Source organism: Colobus angolensis, unplaced genomic scaffold (assembly GCF_000951035.1).
Source record: "Colobus angolensis palliatus isolate OR3802 unplaced genomic scaffold, Cang.pa_1.0 Scaffold5, whole genome shotgun sequence".
Taxonomy (NCBI): domain Eukaryota; kingdom Metazoa; phylum Chordata; class Mammalia; order Primates; family Cercopithecidae; genus Colobus; species Colobus angolensis.
The window spans coordinates 10,304,800-10,322,811 of record NW_012118487.1 but is presented as its reverse complement, the minus strand read 5'-3'; the positions used below and the strand labels follow the sequence as shown (position 1 = coordinate 10,322,811).

The 18,012-nt window shown below is 38.7% G+C and overlaps 1 protein-coding gene across 1 annotated transcript in view; it reads left to right on the top strand.

The window, feature by feature from the left end:
* Positions 1–3,858: 3,858 nt before the first annotated feature.
* NEIL3 (nei endonuclease VIII-like 3 (E. coli)) overlaps positions 3,859–18,012 on the top strand; it is a 53,306-nt gene continuing 39,152 nt past the window's right edge. Inside the window, exons 1-2 of the mRNA XM_011959579.1 lie at positions 3,859–4,128; positions 16,226–16,338. Of these exons, the coding sequence (XP_011814969.1) occupies positions 3,973–4,128; positions 16,226–16,338 (269 nt within the window). The 5' untranslated portion in view covers positions 3,859–3,972. The remainder of the gene's footprint in view (positions 4,129–16,225; positions 16,339–18,012) is intronic.

Sequence of the window (18,012 nt, the reverse complement as noted above, 5' to 3'; positions counted from 1 at the left end):
TGGTCCAATTTTTCAACCTTAAGTTAATAATAATAATTCAATTAAACAAATATTTGTTGAACATCTATTATATACAAAAAAAGCATCCCGGCTGCTACGGGAAGTGTAAAGATGAGCATCTCTTCTGTCTTTAAGGAATAAGAGTCTAGTTTAGAAGGAGACCGAAATGTACAAAATGTACACAAATTACCACAAGATAACTTTGGTAAGTTCTTTGGAAGAACTAACTTCAGAAGACATGAGGTTAATTCTGACTGTATCAATAAGGTTTTTTAGAAGATACCCATAAAACTGGGGCTTAAAAGTTGGAAAAACTTAGCTAGGTGTGGTGGTCCCAGCACTTTGGGAGGCTAAAGCAGGAGGATCATGAGATTAAGAGATTGAGACCATCCTAGCCAATATAGTGAAACTCTGACTCTACTAAAAATACAAAAATTCGTTGGTTGTGTTGGTGCACGCCTGTAATCCCAGCTACTTGGGAGGCTGAGGCAGGAGAATAGCTTGAACCCGGGAGATGGAGTTTGCAGTGAGCTGAGATCGTGCTACTGCACTCCAGCCTGGGTGACAGAGTGAGACTCCACCTCAAAGGAAAAAAAAAAAAAAAAAAAAGTTGAGAGAACTTCAACAAACTGGGAAAAAGAGGAGGTATTAAAAAGGCGAGAATAGGCCAGGGACGGCGGCTCATGCCTGTAATCCCAGCACTTTGGGAGGCCGAGGTGAGCGGATCACCTAAGGTCAGAAGTTTGAGACCAGTCTGGCCAACATGGCAAAACCCCATCTCTACTAAAAATACAAAAATTACCTGGACATGGTGGTGGGTGCCTGTAGTCCCAGTTACTCGGGAGGCTGAGGTGGGAGGATTGCTTGAACCGGGAAGGCAGGGGTCGCAGTGAGCTGAGATCACACCACTACACTCGAGCCTGGGAGGCAGAGCTAGACTCTGTCTCAGCAAACAAAAACAAAACAAAACAAACAAACATAAAAAAACAGTGAGAATAATAGTATGAGCCAAAAAAAAAAAAGTACAAAGTATATTCTGGGAATGGTAGGTACAATTTATCTTATTTTTGTAGAGTATTTCGTAGTTTTCAAAGTGCTTTCACATAAGCTATGTTGTGTGTGGAAATTAGAGCAATCATATGCAGGTGTATAGAAGAAGGATTATTTATTGTCCATATGAAGAAAGTGAGTTTTGGGAAACATGAATGACATATATATATATATATATAGTTATCAAAGAGCACAATTTAATAAATTTAGCAAATTTGTTAAAATTAATAATTTGGACTTAAGAAATTGTGAAGGTTCCTCTGGTAAGAGTGCACAAGAGAAACTGCAAGGAGGATGGCAGTTAGCAGGATGATGCCATAGTCCAGCTGAAACGTAGCAAGGGTCTACACCAGGGTAGGCTTGCTTGCAATGATGTGGGGAGTCTTTTTACAGACACTGTAGATACACAGCGTATGCAAGTTTGCTTTTGATCGGATGTAAGAAGCGAGAGCAAAGAGATATACCAAAGGACTCAGAGGCTAGTCACATTTAAACAAAATCTGGGCCGAGTGCAGGGGCTTATGCCTGTAATCCCAGCACTTTGGGAGGCTGAGGTGGGTGGATCTCTTGAGGGCAGGAGTTCAAGACCAGTCTGGCCAACATGGTGAAACTCTGTTTCTACTAAAAATACAAAAATTAGCCAGGTGTGGCGGTAGGTGCCTGTAATCTCAGCTACTTGGGAGACTGAGGCAAGAGAATCACTTGAACCCGGGAGGTGGAAGTTGCAGTGAGCCAAGGTCATGCCACCGCACTCCAGCCAACAAAACAAAACAAAACAAAATCTGACCCGGCCTTTCAGTCACACCAGTGAAATCTCTTAATACCTTCAGTGTCAGTCCCCAACTCTTACTAATTAAAGATAGTATTTGACCCAAATGTGCACAGTACCCAACACCATAAAGAGAAATGAGACAAATCAGATAAATGAACAGGTTGATATTTTTTAAATTTGTCCACAAACTCTTTGATATCCCTTCTTTCAAATCACAGCTAAATTCCCTTCCCCTTGTGTATGAACTGTATTTAATGACTGGCTTCTAATGAATGGAATAAGGAGTAAGTTACCATAATAAACTAGGTAATAAAGGGTGACTAAGTAATAAAGGGCATGCAACTTTCTCCTTGACTTCTCTCTTGGATCACACACTCAGCTGCCATTTCGTTAGAAGAGCCAAGCAGCACTGTAGAGAGACATATGAGGTGAGAAACTGAGGTCTCCTGCCAACAGCCATGAAAGCCACTGATCTCAGAAGTGGATCTTTTAGCTACAAAAAGCCTTTAGGGCACTTTAGCCCTGGCTAATATTTTAACTGTAACCTCTTGAGAAATACTGAGCCAGGATGACCCTGGCTAGTTAGACTATTGCCAAATTCCTGACCCACAGAAATTTTGAAATAACAAATGGAATAATTTCTGAGGTAACAATAAATAACTAATACAACTCTGAAAGAGGAAAAGATATATAAGACTTTTCTCCATCAAAGGACAGAGATCATTGAATTGAACAAGGGAGTAAAGTACAAATAGTCCTGAAATTGATCCAGCCAACTTTTGACCACTACTCTCTCCCTGCAGAGAGAAAGATTTAATACTTTTCAAAATTTCAAAGTCAAGTCTTCAGTATATTCAAATGTAAGTCTCTAGTATACAAATGCTCCTCAACTTATGATGGGGTTATGTCCTGATAAACCCGTTGTAAACTGAAAATATAGTAAGTAAGTCGTAAATGCCTTTAATACACCTAACCTACCAAACATCACAGTTTCACGAGGCCCTCCTTATATGTGCTCAGAACACTTACATTAGCCCATAGTTGGGAAAAATCACCTAACACAAAGCATATTTTATAACAAAGTGTCAAATAGTTTATTGACTACTGTACTGAAAATTAGCAACAGAATGGCTGTATGAGTACTCAAAGTACAGTTTCTACTGAGTGTGTGTCACTTTTGCACCATCATACAGTCAAAACACTGTTACGCTGAGTCATCCTAAGTCAGCAACCACCTGTGTATATGCTCTTCTGGTTTAACTGCAGTGCGGTGCTATGCTTATGAAATCACTTAGAAATTGGCATTCTGTTTTAATGTGTTGTATTTCAGTTTTCAAAAAAGAACACACTTTATAATTTATAAAACAATCTGGAGTCATAAACTTCATAGATTTATATGTATGTATGCATCTTTGGTAAGGGTTGTGGGTAAATTTGAAAAGTTACACATTACCCTCAAATTTATATGAAGCTCTATCTTTAACAAAGCAATTTCAAATAGCTTTCATCTTGGGGCGTCGCCTAACAAAACGGATGCATGGACTTGGGTGGGGCTCACTTAACTAATAACGGAGTTTTTAAATATAGACACTAGAATATATTCTGCTGTTGGTTCCAAAATCCCTCCTCTTCGTTTCTCTCATCCCACCCACGTCCAAATATAGCATACCAAAAACAGGGCCAAAAACAAGATTGTCTGTGACATATCTGTCCTGTCCCAGACAAGTACAGATTAAGAGGACCAGATCAGAAAATGTGTGTATACTAAGTAGCTCAAAGACAAGGGCAAAACTTTAACGCACAGAAAATACCTTCAGAACTTTCCAAGTTCCAATTTCCTCTGCTTTTGCAGGTCAGCCCAGTTGTCCTCCACGCCCCACGCCCCACGCCTCACGCGCGTTTGCGTTTTCTTAATAAACCCATAGCAAGACTTACAGCGGGGGTGAGCCACAGCGCATGCGCCGTAGGGAGCGACCCCTAACAGCTTGGACGCTGCTTGGGCGGGGCCTAGGCCGGGCCTGGGCGGGGCCAGGCGCGCGCGAGGTTTGAATTTCCTCTGCGAGCAAGCAGTGCCCGCGCAGAGGCTGAGTTGCATAGCAGTGTTCTCACCAGGGCCTGTGACCAGTGGGCCACGGGTGCCGGCCACAGAGATGGTGGAAGGACCAGGCTGTACTCTGAATGGAGAGAAGATTCGCGCGCGGGTGCTCCCGGGCCAGGCGGTGACTGGCGTGCGGGGAAGCGCTCTGCGGAGCCTGCAGGGCCGCGGCTTGCCGCCCGCAGCCTCCACCGCTGTGGTCTCCCCGCAGGTGAGCTACTCCTGTAACCGGCCATGCAGTCACCACGGGGAAGTGGAATAAAGACTCCATCAGGGTTCCAAGGTTTAATGTCATCTCTTTGCTCTGGCCCAGATTTCGTTTCCCGAGGTTTTTCGTCAATTTACTGGAGGGAGAAGTCGGTCCTAGGGCGCCTGCGCAGGAGAGGAGGGCTAAAGCTCTGGGCAGAAGCTGCCTGAGCAAGATGCCCTAGGGGAATCCGGTGAAGCTGTTTTATCCGAGTCACCTTACTTCTTTATGATACCCACATGGTTTCCCATGTCTACAGCTGCATGTTTTTTACTGTTGATATTATCAAATCTCTGCTACCTCTGATACGTTTTTTCGTCCCATTTTAAACTTTTAGCATAAATTTCTAGTTTCTTGCTTGCCTAATATTCTGCAATTGGTAAGTATATCACAACTAGTATATAATTCTAAAACTACACGTAGAAAATGTAGCACTAACTTCTCACTCAACTTCATATTGCCATCTAATTAAGGGGCAATGAAACCCAGTTCTGTTTCCCTTAAGTGAATTTATTTCTTTTTAAAGTAAACGAGCACAGCTTTTTGCCACTGAGGCATTCATTGCAGACGATGTGGTATTCATTTGGACAGAACTTGTACTAAAAATACTTTGATTAAGGCATCATTTTTAAAAGCCCTTTAGATGTGTGGATGATTGTATTTCATGGATACATGCCATATTGCACTGTATTTCAATTTCTTCTGCAAAGCTTCCTCATAGCCTTTGGTCCTAGAAGAAAAAGTTGCCTGCTATGAAATTAACATATGCTTACAACTTGAAAGAAATGAGGTTCTAAGTCTAAGAAAATATATTTTCAAACTTGGGAAAAAAGAATAAATTTTACATATCCTTCCAATTGCCCTTTTGTTTATTTTCACTTGATATGCCAGTAAGTACTCTGTACCTATTTTTTTATTATTGTTACAGTGTTTCTAAAATCGTTTCAGGGTACCAAAGGTGGATTTTATATGGTTTCTTAAGAATATTAATATTTATGAAAATTACTCATTCAACAAAATTTGAGTACTCAAGGCACCTGGGGAGCAAAAACAATACTTCCTCTTTTAGAGCCTATACTCTAGTTGGGAAGATACAAAGACATTCATTAAATAATCGCCTAAAGAAATGTAAATTAAGTTCTGTGAAGGAGAGATACATGGTTCTTTAAGTGCTTATAGGAGGATCAGGGAAGGCTTCCCCAGGGAAGAAGCAAAGCTGAGGTGTGGGCCGGGTGCAGTGACTCACTCCTGTAATCCCAGCACTTTGGGAGGCTGAGGTGGGCAGATCACCTGAGGTTGGGAGTTCAAGACCCGCCTGACCAATATGGAGAAACTCCATCTCTACAAAAATAAAAAAATTAGCCAGGCATGGTGATGCGTGCGTGTAATCCCAGCTACTCGGGAGGCTGAGGCAGAAGAATCGCTTGAACCCAGGAGGTGGAGGTTGCAGTGCACTGAGATCGCATTATTGCACTCCAGCCTGGGCAACAAGAGCGAAACTCTGTCTCAAAAAAAAAAAAAAAAACAGCTGAGATATGCAAGGTGAGTAGCAGCTATACAGCCCAGGGACTGGAAAAGGAAAAAGAAAAGACTGAAAGAAAGCCAGAGTAGACACTGCCCTCTCATTTAGGAGACAGCTGCAGAAATCCAGGTGACAAATCTGGGGTCAAGTGCTGGTGGTGGAGATGAAGACAAGAGAATCACTATTTTAGAAGTAAAGATGAGAGGGCTAAGCAGTGGATATGACATGAATATGCTTAGAGACATCATTTACATGATTCAACCACAGCGTATTTTGTGTTAGATTTTATGCTAGCTCCTGTGGATAAGAAGATGAGTAGGATATGCTTTCTGCTGTGGGAGTCCAACCTAATGTTTTAAAGAAATATCACCTCATTGGTATTTAGGAAAAATAGCTTAAACATTTCCTTTTAAGTTTTGTTGTGATTATCTCTGATGGTAAGGCATGAGATGCTCTTATATTTCATTCAGTCATGAAAAAGGATAACCCTATGATAAAGGATTAACCTGATTCTACAGATGAGGCATGAGTCTCAGAGTGAGTGTAAATCAGTTTGCTCAAGATCACATGGCTAGTAAGAGGCTACACCAGGGTTTGATTTTTCTTCAAAACTCCAAACCAGGCCGGGCACAGTGGCTCAAGCCTGTAATTCCAGCACTTTGGGAGGCCGAGACGGGCAGATCACGAGGTCAGGAGATCGAGACCATCCTGGCTAACACGGTGAAACCCCGTCTCTACTAAAAAAAAAAAAAAAAAAAAAAAAAAAAACCTAGCCAGGCGAGGTGGCGGGCGCCTGTAGTCCCAGCTACTTGGGAGGCTGAGGCAGGAGAATGGCGTGAACCCGGGTGGCGGAGCTTGCAGTGAGCTGAGATCCGGCCACTGCACTCCAGCCTGGGAGACTCCGTCTAAAAAAAAACAAAAACAAAAACAAAAAAAACTCCAAAGTCTACCCTCTTAACATGCCTTAGCTCCTCTCAGCCATAAAAGATTCAGTAGGATCTTTATTGCTTTTTTAGCATACAATGGTAGGAACACCATAATGCTGAGTATGTAGTAGTGGTTATTTATTAAATAGAGAAGTGCAACCTTGGATTTTTAGCTGTGTCTACTATCATTTTTAGTTTTGTTCGGTTTAGTCAAATCTCTTATGTCTATTCTGATAATTCTCTTCTAACAGCTTCCATGACCATGTTTGGATCGCACAAAGGAGTGCAGCCTGATGATATAATACAAATGCTTCAGTACTGGTTAGGCAATTATTAACATCACTTGGCAGCAATATTCAGTAAGTTATACCCCACACATAAAAGCCCGGCATTTAAAGGTATTATTTTTGATACCTTAATAGAAAGAGGCATTAAAAATTCGAATAGGTCTCTATGATTAGGATCAGGAATCTGGTTCTATGGACACTGGATTTTAAAATCAACATGGAAGGAATACACCCTTTGAGGCTCTTGGTAAACTTCTAAATAATTTACTATGGCTTCATCTTCTGGGGCTTTGATCTAAAAAAAAACATAATTATAACCTTTTGTAAACATGAAGAGTCTTTTGCATTTTAGAGGGATCCTTAGTAAATTTCATTAAAACCTGGTAGGTTGTCACAAACCTCTGGCAAGATCATTACTGTAACAGATGATGCCATGTCTCCTAGGCATTTATGCCAAAGAGTTAAAGCTATTTAAATGTTTCTGCTACTGGCTTGAACTGATTAGTTTTCACAAGGCAGCATTTAAAAATAATTTAATAACTGCATACTGCATTCTTTACAGTGCAGTAAACATGGAAAAAGTGGCCAATGAGAGCTAAAGAAATACTTAATGGGCATTCAAAATAAAATATTTAAACCTCAGATAATCATAGCAAAAAACAAACCAAAAAACACTACTTCAGTAGCTATTGCTGCAATGAAGTGTTACTCTGTCGTATAGCATTCTTCTTTGTTCCAGTGTAAAGTTTGTAGAGAACACACTTGAATGCATGTCTCCCTGTGACAACTGATCCTCATTTTGAGAAAACCTAGCCATAGAAGATCCCAGCATCTGCTAGTCATGGGTGTACTATATTGTATTGTTCTGAGTTAGGATCCACTGTCTTGTCAGCATAAAATTGTGCAACAGTGTAAGCAAATTGCATAAAACTCTGCTGGAGATTGTGGAACCTTATGGTAAGAAACAATATTGGAATATAAATGAACATAGCTGGTTAATGAGCTTTGAAAAGTCAATCCTTTGATTTTAATTGTTGGGTGGATACAATATTTTAGTGAAATATTTAATCTGCATGTGTTTTCAATCTCACAAAACAGCATATGAAACTATAAGCATTCATTTTGTTTGAAACATGGTCTGGTTATTTCCATCACTCCTTAAAATTTGATACATGTATTTAATATGCCAGCTATGTGTCTTTATATATGCTTCACAGTGTCAGGAACTGAGGAGACATTTAATAAAAGTTGAATGGATGGAGAAGAGCAAGGTTTTGAATAGTGCAAAATGATTAAAGATTTAGAAATAAATTCCATTTGGAATCTTTCATTATGAGAATGTGTATATTTTGTTGTGCATGTTATATGGAAATTCCTACTACCAGAATATAAACCATTTTCCTTCTTCAAAGTGAGGGGGAAAAATCATGGCTCATTTTACTGCCATTATTTAAAGAAATGAGCTAATCTACAGAGATTCATTTTCCAGTAAAATGAGGCTCATTTCTTTAAGCATCTGAAGGGGATACCTAAATAATTTAGAGAACATGCATTATATACTTCCTTACCTTCTTAAATGGATACTGGTAATGATTTCTCCTTAATGACTCAAGATCATCATTATCAGTATCCAGAATCCTATGGAGTTATGAAACAAGGGATAACAGAGAACAGGTAACATTCTTACAAAGGAGGAAAAAGGGGAGGTGATTTTCCATGGCCATTGTAGCGTTTTATCCAAGATGAACATATTCGGTATGCTGTAGAGAAAAGAACATCTATTACCTTGATTTTGAATTCCCATTTCTTTGTTACTTCCTCGTCTGGAGATGCTTATTGTCACAGCTTATTTGGTCAGGATTAAATTAAGTAGCATATAAAATTCTTAGCTTAGTGCCTAGCAAAATAAACATCCTGGGAATTGTTCCTTTTTCTTCTAGATCAGAGCTTTCTCACCAGACCCATTTATCTGAGGAACACCCTATTTTTATGAAGGGTTTGTAATCATTTGATACCCTCAGATAAGGTACAAAGTCTTTAATCTCTCAGTAAGTGCTTGAAGGCCCTGCACTTAGAAAATTGTAGAATATGTTTTGATGACTAGGCCTGAGGACCCCTACTTTGGTGTTTAGAAATCATTTTAAAATTATGTTCTTTGATGACTTAGACTGGTATATAAGTGATCTCTGATTAAAAAGTGATGTTGTATTGTGGGGGAAGCATGTGCGGAAAAGAGGAGAGACTATGAAAGTAAATATGGTATTTTATTCTCTATAGGGAAAATACTTAACTGCACTAGAGTTGAAACATTTATCTATGGAAAAGTCTTATTCTGCTCTGAAAAGTTTATCTTCCTTGTCCACCCATGGATAGGCAGGATAAATGGTAATCAGCACAATAAATCGTGTGCTGTCTCTGAAAATATATGTTGTTTTGAAGATTTCATATTATTAAGCCACTTGAAAATGGGAAGGTGAACCCTTCTCAATCATACTTAAAATTGTGTCAAAGGAGATTTTCGTCTTTATTTCAGAAAAAATAAATAGGATGAAATGTTCAAATAATACAGTAATGGATTATACGGGTCAACATGAGAAAGTCAAGTGTATATTGGGCAATTGTGTATAGTTATAGCAAAGATAACAGGCTTATGGAAATTAGTTTTTGAATTTGGGCAGCAAAAGCTTGTAGAGAGAAGTGATCACCCTAGATTCTATGGTAGGACAAATGAGTCTCTTGTAAATCTTAGGTTTATTGCAAAAGCCTTTCCCAATTTGTACACAATAGCTATTAAAACAAGTGGAACAAACCATTACCTGTGTACCAAAATTTTACCTTAAGATGGAGTTTTAAAAGAAGAGTGAAAGATATATGCTGGTGCTTGCAATGGGCAATCATAAGTTGAAAATTTTATTTTATCCCAAGTATATTATCCAGAGCTGATTATTTTAGAAATGATAGAGTACCAGGAATCCGCTGACTTGGGTAAACCATCCGCATGATAGACAACTGAATAAAAACATCTTTATATGACATTTCAAAACCAAAATTAAGCACTGTAGTACCACCTATCCAAAGAAGGTGCATTCGAAGACACCCGGTGAATGCCAGAAACCATGGATAGTATCGAACTCTATATATGCTATCTGTTTTCCTACACTTACAACCTATGATAGTTTTAATTTATAAATTAGGTACAGTAGGAGACTAATAGCAGTAACTCTTAATAGAACAGTTATACTGTAATAAAAGTTAAATGAATGTGGTATCTCTCTCTGTCTTAAAATACCTTATGGTACTATATACACCGCGAGTAACTGGAACTACAGAAAGTGAAACCTTGGATAAGTGAGAACTACTGTATTGGATTAGATCTTTTTAGAGCAACAATTTAAATGCTAAGTAAACATGTCAAATAAAAACCAGGCATTCTGGGACTGGTGGCTAAACACAGAGGAGCTCCTCCCTAAACCTTCCCATATGGTTCTTTTAATTTTATGGGAAATTCTGGTAAGTAGAGTATTTGACTTCCGTTAAGACTTTTAGTAGTCACGAGAATTTGGTCCTCTTATGTTCTCACTCCATTACAGGTAATTAGAAAATAAGATATTGGGATGTTAATGAATTTTAAAAGGAGATTAAGTCGATGGTAGAGTAGAAGATTTTGCCAAGATATCTTGGGAAAAGTCAAGCAGGGTGGGGATGGTGGGAGGGGAAGCAGTGAGTGTATACTTTAAAGTCACACTTGGTTTTCAGAGCTAAAGGAGGAGGTATCTATTTAATCCCACAAATGTTCACTGAACCCCAGGCATTGTGTAAAGCCATCAAGGATATTAGCTAAACTTGTTACTGTCCCCAGAGAGCTTATAGACCGATGGGGGAGAAATGCAAGTCACAGACAAATAATAATTCAGTATAGTAAGTACTGTGACAGTGGTTTAGAAAATACTATGTGAAATTTGGCAAGTAGAAAGCCTCAAGATTATCCTGCCGTCCAGGTGGGGAGACCCTAGCCCCAGAGAGAATTACAAACCATATATGTGAGCAAGGGAGAGGTTTTACTAACATTTCATTTTAATACCCAAATACCATCAGGTATGAAAAAAGGAATTCTTAAACATATTCAAGCCAAGGTCATATAGCATCTGTAGCTAGAAGAGTTTCTGCTGCACTGAAGTCATTTGATATTTTTAGGTTAATGTTTTTCTATAAGTTAATATCTACCTGTGAATTCCTTCACTTGCTCTTCTGTCAACATGTGTGTTACAGTATTAACATTCATCAGGCAATAAACCTCTTTTTTCAACATTTGTAATTTCAGAGTTTTGATTTTTTTAAAGATCATATCGTGTGTTGTTTTTAATTGCAGAGAATAGAGTAAAACACCAGTAGAGCAAATAAGACATGTGTTACACCTTTAAGACTTTAACTGGAGGTTCTCTTTGAGGCTCTGTCAGCTAGGACGACATATTTCAATTTCCATTGACAGCCATGTGAAAATATATAATGGTCTCATGCATTTAAGTATATTGGGGGCTTTGTATTTTTGACTCTTTTTCCTTTCACAAGAGAATTTATTTACAAGTGAACGTATTACCTTTTTTCTTGTTAATAAGTGGCCCGGTAGCCATAAGGTTTGAAGCACTGTCCACCAAAACTTTGTTTGCTAAATGGCCATATCATTTTCCACGGTTAGAACTTTGTTATTTTTTTTAGATGGAGTCTTCGCTGTGTCACCCAGGCTGCAGTGCTGTTGAGAGATTGGCTCACTGCAGCCTCCACCTCCTGGGTTCAAGCAATTCTGCCTCAGCCTCCCAAGTAGCTGGGATTACAGGCATGCGCCACCAGACCCAGTTAATTTTTGTGTTTTTAGTAGAGTTTTCATCAGTTGGTCAGGCTGGTCTCAAACTCCTGACCTCAGGTGATCCGCCTGCCTCAGCCTCCCAAAGTGCTGGAATTGCAGGCGTGAGCCACCGTGCCCGTCCACCATGGTTAGAACTTGCTAAAATCTCTGATAGATGACAGCAGATTTGCAGATATAGATGTCTGCTCCAGGATAACCTTTGATGCCTTGAGGCATAAATCCTGGAAATAAAAACTTTTTAAAAAAATGCCTATCCCCCAGCATTGGTTATGGGAGATGTTTCAGCTGTGCTTTTCATAAACTGTACATGGAGCCATATTCCCTACAGTGTAGATTCTACAGAATCTTGAGGCAGGACCTTATTGGCTCATTTATCACATAGGAATTCCCTGAGGGAAAATCTCTGGTAGAAATCAGGATGGCTGGTTTTGTGTCTCTTCCTAATAAACATTATTAGGAGTCCTAAGCATTTTAATATTGGGGTAAAAAGAAGTTGAGGTTTCCATTAAGAACCCTCATTTTTGTCAGGTTTTTCCTGTTGGTTTTTTCAATTGATCTTACCTGAAATGTATGTCTTATGGTGGTCTGAGGTTAAATGGTTCAAAAAATTTTACACTTATTATTTCTGTAGGTATTTTCATTTGCCAATTACAACAAAACTCAGTGGGGCAGTACTGCTGAATTAGATTTGGGTGTTTTGATAAGGGGGTAGTTGTCTTCATGGAGTAGAAAACTTCCCCAGGAAATTGGCAGAGTTTTCAGAACTGATAGAGGAAAATTAGAAAATCTGTCTACTACTCTTCCTCTTGCTCTCTGGGCCATGGTATAGCAGGGCCTTTGTTCTGTCATTCCTTTTGGCTGGAGCATGGCTCACTTATTTAAAACTTGCTCAAATTTCAATTCCTTGATGAAATTATGATTGCTCCTTTAAAATTGCAACCTGTTGCACCCTCCCCCAATCTTGATCTCTCCTTTACGTCTCCATCTCTTTTCCAGATGTCCTAACATACTGTGTTATTGTGTTTATTGCCTACTCTTTTTCCTTACTAGAACATAAACTCCATGAAGGCAGCTGGGTTAGTTGTTTTATTTATGGATGCATCCCGAGCCTCTAGAACAAGGCCTGAGACATAGTGGAAGGCCAGTAAACTTTTCTAAAATGAGTTTATCCAAGTAAACAGCCATTTTTAACGGGGAGGAGGATCATCTTTTCAGATGTCACGTGCCACTGTTGTTGTAGACAAAGCCAAGTGAATAACATGAACTGTTATAGGTGTTGACTTTTGGTGTTTTTAACTAACTGGTGTAAGTTCTTGTCAAAGCTGTTAACTTGGTGATGTGAGCAGACTTCACATGAGACATTTGGGACTGATGCACTATCTTATTAGGTGTTGTGACAGTACTCTCTATTTCAAGGTTACTTCTCTGTCTCTTTGCTAGCAGCCATTATAAAACCTGGTAAAGTCAGAACTAAGTAGTAGAAAGAAGGTCCAGGCAGGGAGAAGACAAGTAGTGAGTACAGGCCAGTCAGATGGTTTCCCATCTTGGAAGAAGGGAAGTGAGCCAGTCAGGTGCAGTGAGAAACACTGATGTGGCAGCTGACACAGAATTTCAAAATTGGCCTATCAGACATTAGATAGATGCTGAGTTTCAGCTTTAACTTTTCAAAATTTATCATTTTTATTACAGTAGGCTTCTGGGGGAACAGGTGGTGTTTCGTTACATGGATAAGTTCTTCAGTGGTGATTTCTGAGATTTTGGTGCACCCATCACCCAGGCAATGCACACTATACACAATGTGTAGTCTTTTATCCCTCATGCCCCTCTGTCCCTCCCCGCAAGTCTCCAAAGTCTAATGTATAATTCTTATGTCTTTGCATCCGATTTAACCTATAACACTTGAAGGGGTAAAGGAGATTAAAGCACAGGAGTGGCAGTAGTAGCAGATTCTTTCCTACCCAAGAAGTGGGGAATGCTACTATATATGAGAGAGAGAGAAGGGTGTGTGTGTGTGTGTATAAAATGGGTTAACATTCATCACTTGGCCTCTGCTGGGAGCTCTAAGAAAAACTAGAAGATTTCACAGGGTATGGCTAAAACAAGTTGCTAGTAAAGAATATTGGGAAAAGATAAGAGATTGTTGACATTGGAGTGGTGGGAAAACAAGGCTCAGATCATTGACTTATAAATGAGGGTTCAAAATGTTAATAAGAACTTAAATCTGAGATCCTGAAAATGTACAACCTAATCTATATTGAGACGAAAATCTATATCTGCTTTGTATATCATCATCTTAAAAGTGTCCTGGGTAGTTTATAAGAACTTTTTACATACTGATTTGTTGTCATGGAAACCTACCTTAAAACACACTATCATAATCTATACTTGGCCTGAAGTGTATTTGAGTGTCTTAAAGTCCCTTGTTAGGGAGAAAGGCATCAAGATTCTTGGTGCTTCTCAATTCAGGGCTTTAAAAGATTGACTTATATAAAAACAAGGCAAATGTGTTTTTTCCTCACTGAGTACTCAAGCCTGCCTTCCCAGTGCTTGATAATTATTGATAGGTACTGGAGTTCATCCCAGAAAGGGAAACCAAAGACTGAGCTTTGAGGACATGGTGGCGTATACCTACGTCTCCAACAGGTTCTTTTTTGTGGTTTGTGCAGAGCAGGAAGTGATTGCTATCATTTTTAATTACTCCTGTGCATTTATCTGACATTCTAAGCCAGTGATTGATTCTCCAGTTCTTAAACAAAGAAGGTTCATATAAAGCTAATCACCTGAACTGTAGGCAGTTGGAAAATTCTGTCATTGACTGTAGCTATTTCAACCTTGAGTGGGTTTAGTGGAAGAACGTCTCTCATCTCTCTTTTTTTCTTTATCTCCCTGTTACCTCTCTCTGAGCTAAATACTGTGATTGTATCTTAACAAAGTCCAATTTAGTGAAATAAAGAATAGAGTGGACATGCCATCTTAAGCATTTAGAATGACAAATGTCTGTAAAACCAAAAGTTTGAGAATCACTGAACAATATCATTTCACTTTAAACTGAGGAAAAATTGTGACTTATTTCTAGACTCTATATCTAAAGCTGTTTTATAATTATATCTTGACATTTCCCCACTCCCATTGCCTACCAAGGTTTCATTCAGAATCTTCTGAGGATCCTTAGGCCCATTAGAGAAAAACAAAGAAGAAGTTAGAGGTAAATGAGGATATTACTTTAGATTGAGTTAATACATAGATGTAATTCTGTGTACCCTGTTTTATCTTATATGATAGTTATGCATGTCTTAAGTTTTACATTTTTTATTACATTTTGAGTTTAAATTAAATGATGTTTGTAAAACGTATCTAAATAATAAAAAATAATGACATAAGAAACACCAGTATACATAACACCCAGTTTAAGAAGAAGGGCATTACTAAAATCTAAACCAAACTCCCTTTCTTTTCTTCTCCCACAGAAGAACCTATATTTTATATTTTTGTTTTCTGTTTATTCATGTTTATAATTTCCTCAAATATCTTACAGGATTCTGCATAGATGTTGTAATTCTAACAATGTATTGTTTGGTTTTGCAAGGCTGATGGGGGAAAGGGAATATGAGTTGATTTTTTCTTTATTCTTAACATTGTGGTTGGAAGAGGACAGGTCTCAAATTAGATACCCTTATTCAGGGGGCCCCAGGTTTTTATCTCTGATCTCCTGCACCCTCACAAGACATAAAGATGGAAGCTCTCATTCCTTAGTTTTAATCAATGCCCTTAGGGTACATGCTGGCTTCAGGACTCTCCCTACTACCTCTCAGGATTCTCTCCCACTTATAGTTTTTGACCTTTTATTATCTCATACTAGCTTAACAGTTCATTGGTGTAGTTAAAAATACTTTGTTTTCGGGAGGCTGAGGCAGGAGAATGGCGTGAACCCGAAAGGCGGAGCTTGCAGTGAGCTGAGATCCGGTCACTGCACTCCAGTTTGGGCGACAGAGCGAGACTCCGTCTCAAAAAAAAAAAAAAAACTTTGTTTTCATATTTTATCATCTATCATTTGTAGCTGTTTTTGTCTGACCACTCTTTGAGGGAACTTGGCTATACTTCTGGAAATGGAAGAACCTGTATTCCAATTTTTAGTTTTAAAACATTCGTGTTGTATTCCTGTGCTTTCTTTTCATATGCACAGAGCTGTATGGTCCTGGAAGAAACTTTATTTTGATTGTCTGCCAATTACTTTTTTCACTTAATTTTTTTGGCCTCTCCCTCTCTCTTTAAATGACTGCATAGTAATTTGACAAAATGTATGTAAACAGCTGATTACATTACCTGACTTGTTGGAGATTATTCTTCTCATTGGAATGCAGCTGGGCATGAAGTAATATAAACACATTTAAGAATTAAATTATAATTTTGCTTAGAGTTTGTGTGTGTGTGTGTTTATGTGTGTATATGTATTTTCTACTAGGCTTCTGCACTGAATAATAATGATGCCAGCAGCCTGTTTAATGGATACGTTTACAGTGGCGTGGAAACTTTGGGGAAGGAGCTCTTTATGTACTTTGGACCAAAAGCTTTCCGGTAAGATAAGCCTGTACAATACATCTTATCTCTCTAAGTTTAAAGATGCGTAGAAGGCTAGATGGAGTTTGCTAGGTGTCACATTTAATCATAGAGGAAGTACTGTGTTTTTAAGAGAGTTCCAATATGAGAGGTTGTGATTCTATCATGGAAATCAATAAGCAGCCAAAGAATAAATTCTGATGTCATCATTACTTGGAAGACATTTTACAGAGCGTCCCAAGATGTATTAGAGCAACACATCTGTTTTGCTAGTCCCCAAGCTCCCTATACCACAAGTCTCTCCTTGTTTTTACCAAATGTTTATTGCATTCAGTGACATTGGTTACTTTATATTTGTGATAGGCCCTAGTTTGGTTTAAAAGTATCACTTGATTTTTAAATATTTTTCTGGCTCCTTGCTTTCTCTGAAGCCTTGAATGGAATTTGGAAATTTACTTGGAGAAGGTAAAAACTTTCCAGAGAAATAACAGGTTCTCCATTGTTTCACAGTTCCCATGGAAATTCATGGCTAATATACTGGCAGAGAAGGACTAGCAGCCTACTTCCTTGGGTGACTTAATGGTAAAAAAGTCAAAATATATGTAACTGATGCATGATGACATATTTAATTTTTGCAGGAAAATGAAAGCAGCCTTTGAATTAATATGTCTACCCAGTCTCATTCTGTCTTTTCTGAGTTTAGCCTAAGCTTTTGCCAACTGTAAAAATTGATACTGCTTCCTCAAATCGTTTTTAGTGCTGTTTAAAGATACTGACCACAGTTATCACTTTCTTAAAAGACCTATTCTTGAACCCGATGCTAACCAGAGGTGAATAGTCACAAAGAGATGATACTATATGATTGTTCTTTATTGCATCTCACCTACCACATATTTAGAGGAATCCAGGGTTTATGTAATTGCTTTTCCTTTGAGGTGTTCTCTTTTCATTGTCAGCAGCTGCTGTCCTTGGACAACATTGTCACTTCATGGTTTTTCTTAGTCTGGAATTGATAACATCAGCATATGCCTAGTTGTTCATGCAGTAATGATATATTGCAGGTTACATTACTGCTGCAGTATATTGATGTGATTGAAAATTCGTAGCTCTGGATAGAGTAGTACACAATGGAATCTATGCACGATAGTTGAAAACATTGATATGTTATTGATTCTCTGGTGTTAGGTACAGATTTATTTCTGTAAGATGAATGATAGGGGTTTTTATCAAGTGCTCTCCACCAGACTGATAAGGGGGAAGTCATTTCTCAGTACAGGGCTGTCCGTAAGTGTTTCATGAAGTTCTAAACAAGGACAATCACTTCTTCAAACTCATTGAACTAGTGCCATCCCTGGAGAGTACGTATGTCAGTATATGGGTGGGAAAATGCAGTGGCTTGCTTCCTTTCAATTTCCTGCAGCCATAACAACTATTGGATCTAACAATTCAAGGTCAGTGGCAGATCTGCTGTTGGAATCTGAACCTAAAATCAGTTGCTCCCCTTTCACAATGTAACATAAGTTCAAAAAATGTACTTCCAACTTGTGCTTCTTAGAGGAATGGATACCTCTCTCAAAGAAATGTAGTCTCTTTGTGAGGCTGCAGGTCTGTGCACCTGCAATAGAAATGTAGTCTTGAGTTTTGACTTCTGCCTCCCTCCCACCCTGGCTCGTCTGCATTTGATAGAGCATA